The sequence below is a fragment of the Octopus bimaculoides genome, chromosome 15 (genome assembly GCF_001194135.2).
Source record: "Octopus bimaculoides isolate UCB-OBI-ISO-001 chromosome 15, ASM119413v2, whole genome shotgun sequence".
Taxonomy (NCBI): Eukaryota; Metazoa; Mollusca; class Cephalopoda; order Octopoda; family Octopodidae; genus Octopus; species Octopus bimaculoides.
The window spans coordinates 45801343-45802017 of NC_068995.1; the positions used below are offsets into that span (position 1 = coordinate 45801343).

The following is a 675-nucleotide window of genomic DNA, read 5'->3' on the forward strand; positions in this document are numbered from 1 at the left end:
CGCACACACGTGTGAAGTTTAACTGGTGACCGCCATTGTTGCTGATGTCTCCATTTGTGTTTGTTTTCAGCTTGAGAAACAGACGACAGACTTCTTTCAGTTTCCGTCTACAAAATCCACTCACAAGGCTTTGGTCGCCCCGAGGCTATTATAGAAAATCCTTACTCAAGGTGCCATTCAGTGGGACTGAACCCGGAACCTTGTGGTTGGGAAGCAAGTTTCATACCATACAGTCACGCCTGCGCCTATCTATATTCTAAATTCTACTGTTTTATCTTCTTTTTGGAACTTTTCTATAAACACGTGTATCTTTCGATACGATAATAGATCGAACTGTCCATGGATGGCTAGATTTAACCATTTATTTAAGATTTTATTCCAAATTCTTTGTCTGTTAAAAGCAAAACAAAACGGTGTTAATATTTCTGAGTTAAAAATGCGGCCAGCGAGCAGAAACGTTAGAACGCCGAGCGAAATGCTTAGCGGTATTTCGTCTGTCTTTACGTTCTGAGTTCAAATCTATCCATATGGATAGATCTATCTATCCATATGGAAAAGAGTGGCGCAATCAAGACACAATTGGAAGCTCATTATATATAACAGCATCTGGTGTCAGGTCGATACTGGGATGTATGTGTGTGTGTGTATATATATATATATATATATATATATATA

General features: G+C 38.7%; 1 protein-coding gene across 1 annotated transcript in view; it reads right to left on the reverse strand.

Moving 5' to 3' along the window:
• Positions 1-373: 373 nt before the first annotated feature.
• The window catches only part of LOC106880844 (atrial natriuretic peptide receptor 1), a 27703-nt gene continuing 27401 nt past the window's right edge, over positions 374-675 (reverse strand). Inside the window, exon 16 of the mRNA XM_014930977.2 lies at positions 374-391. Within this exon, the coding sequence (XP_014786463.2) occupies positions 374-391 (18 nt within the window). The remainder of the gene's footprint in view (positions 392-675) is intronic.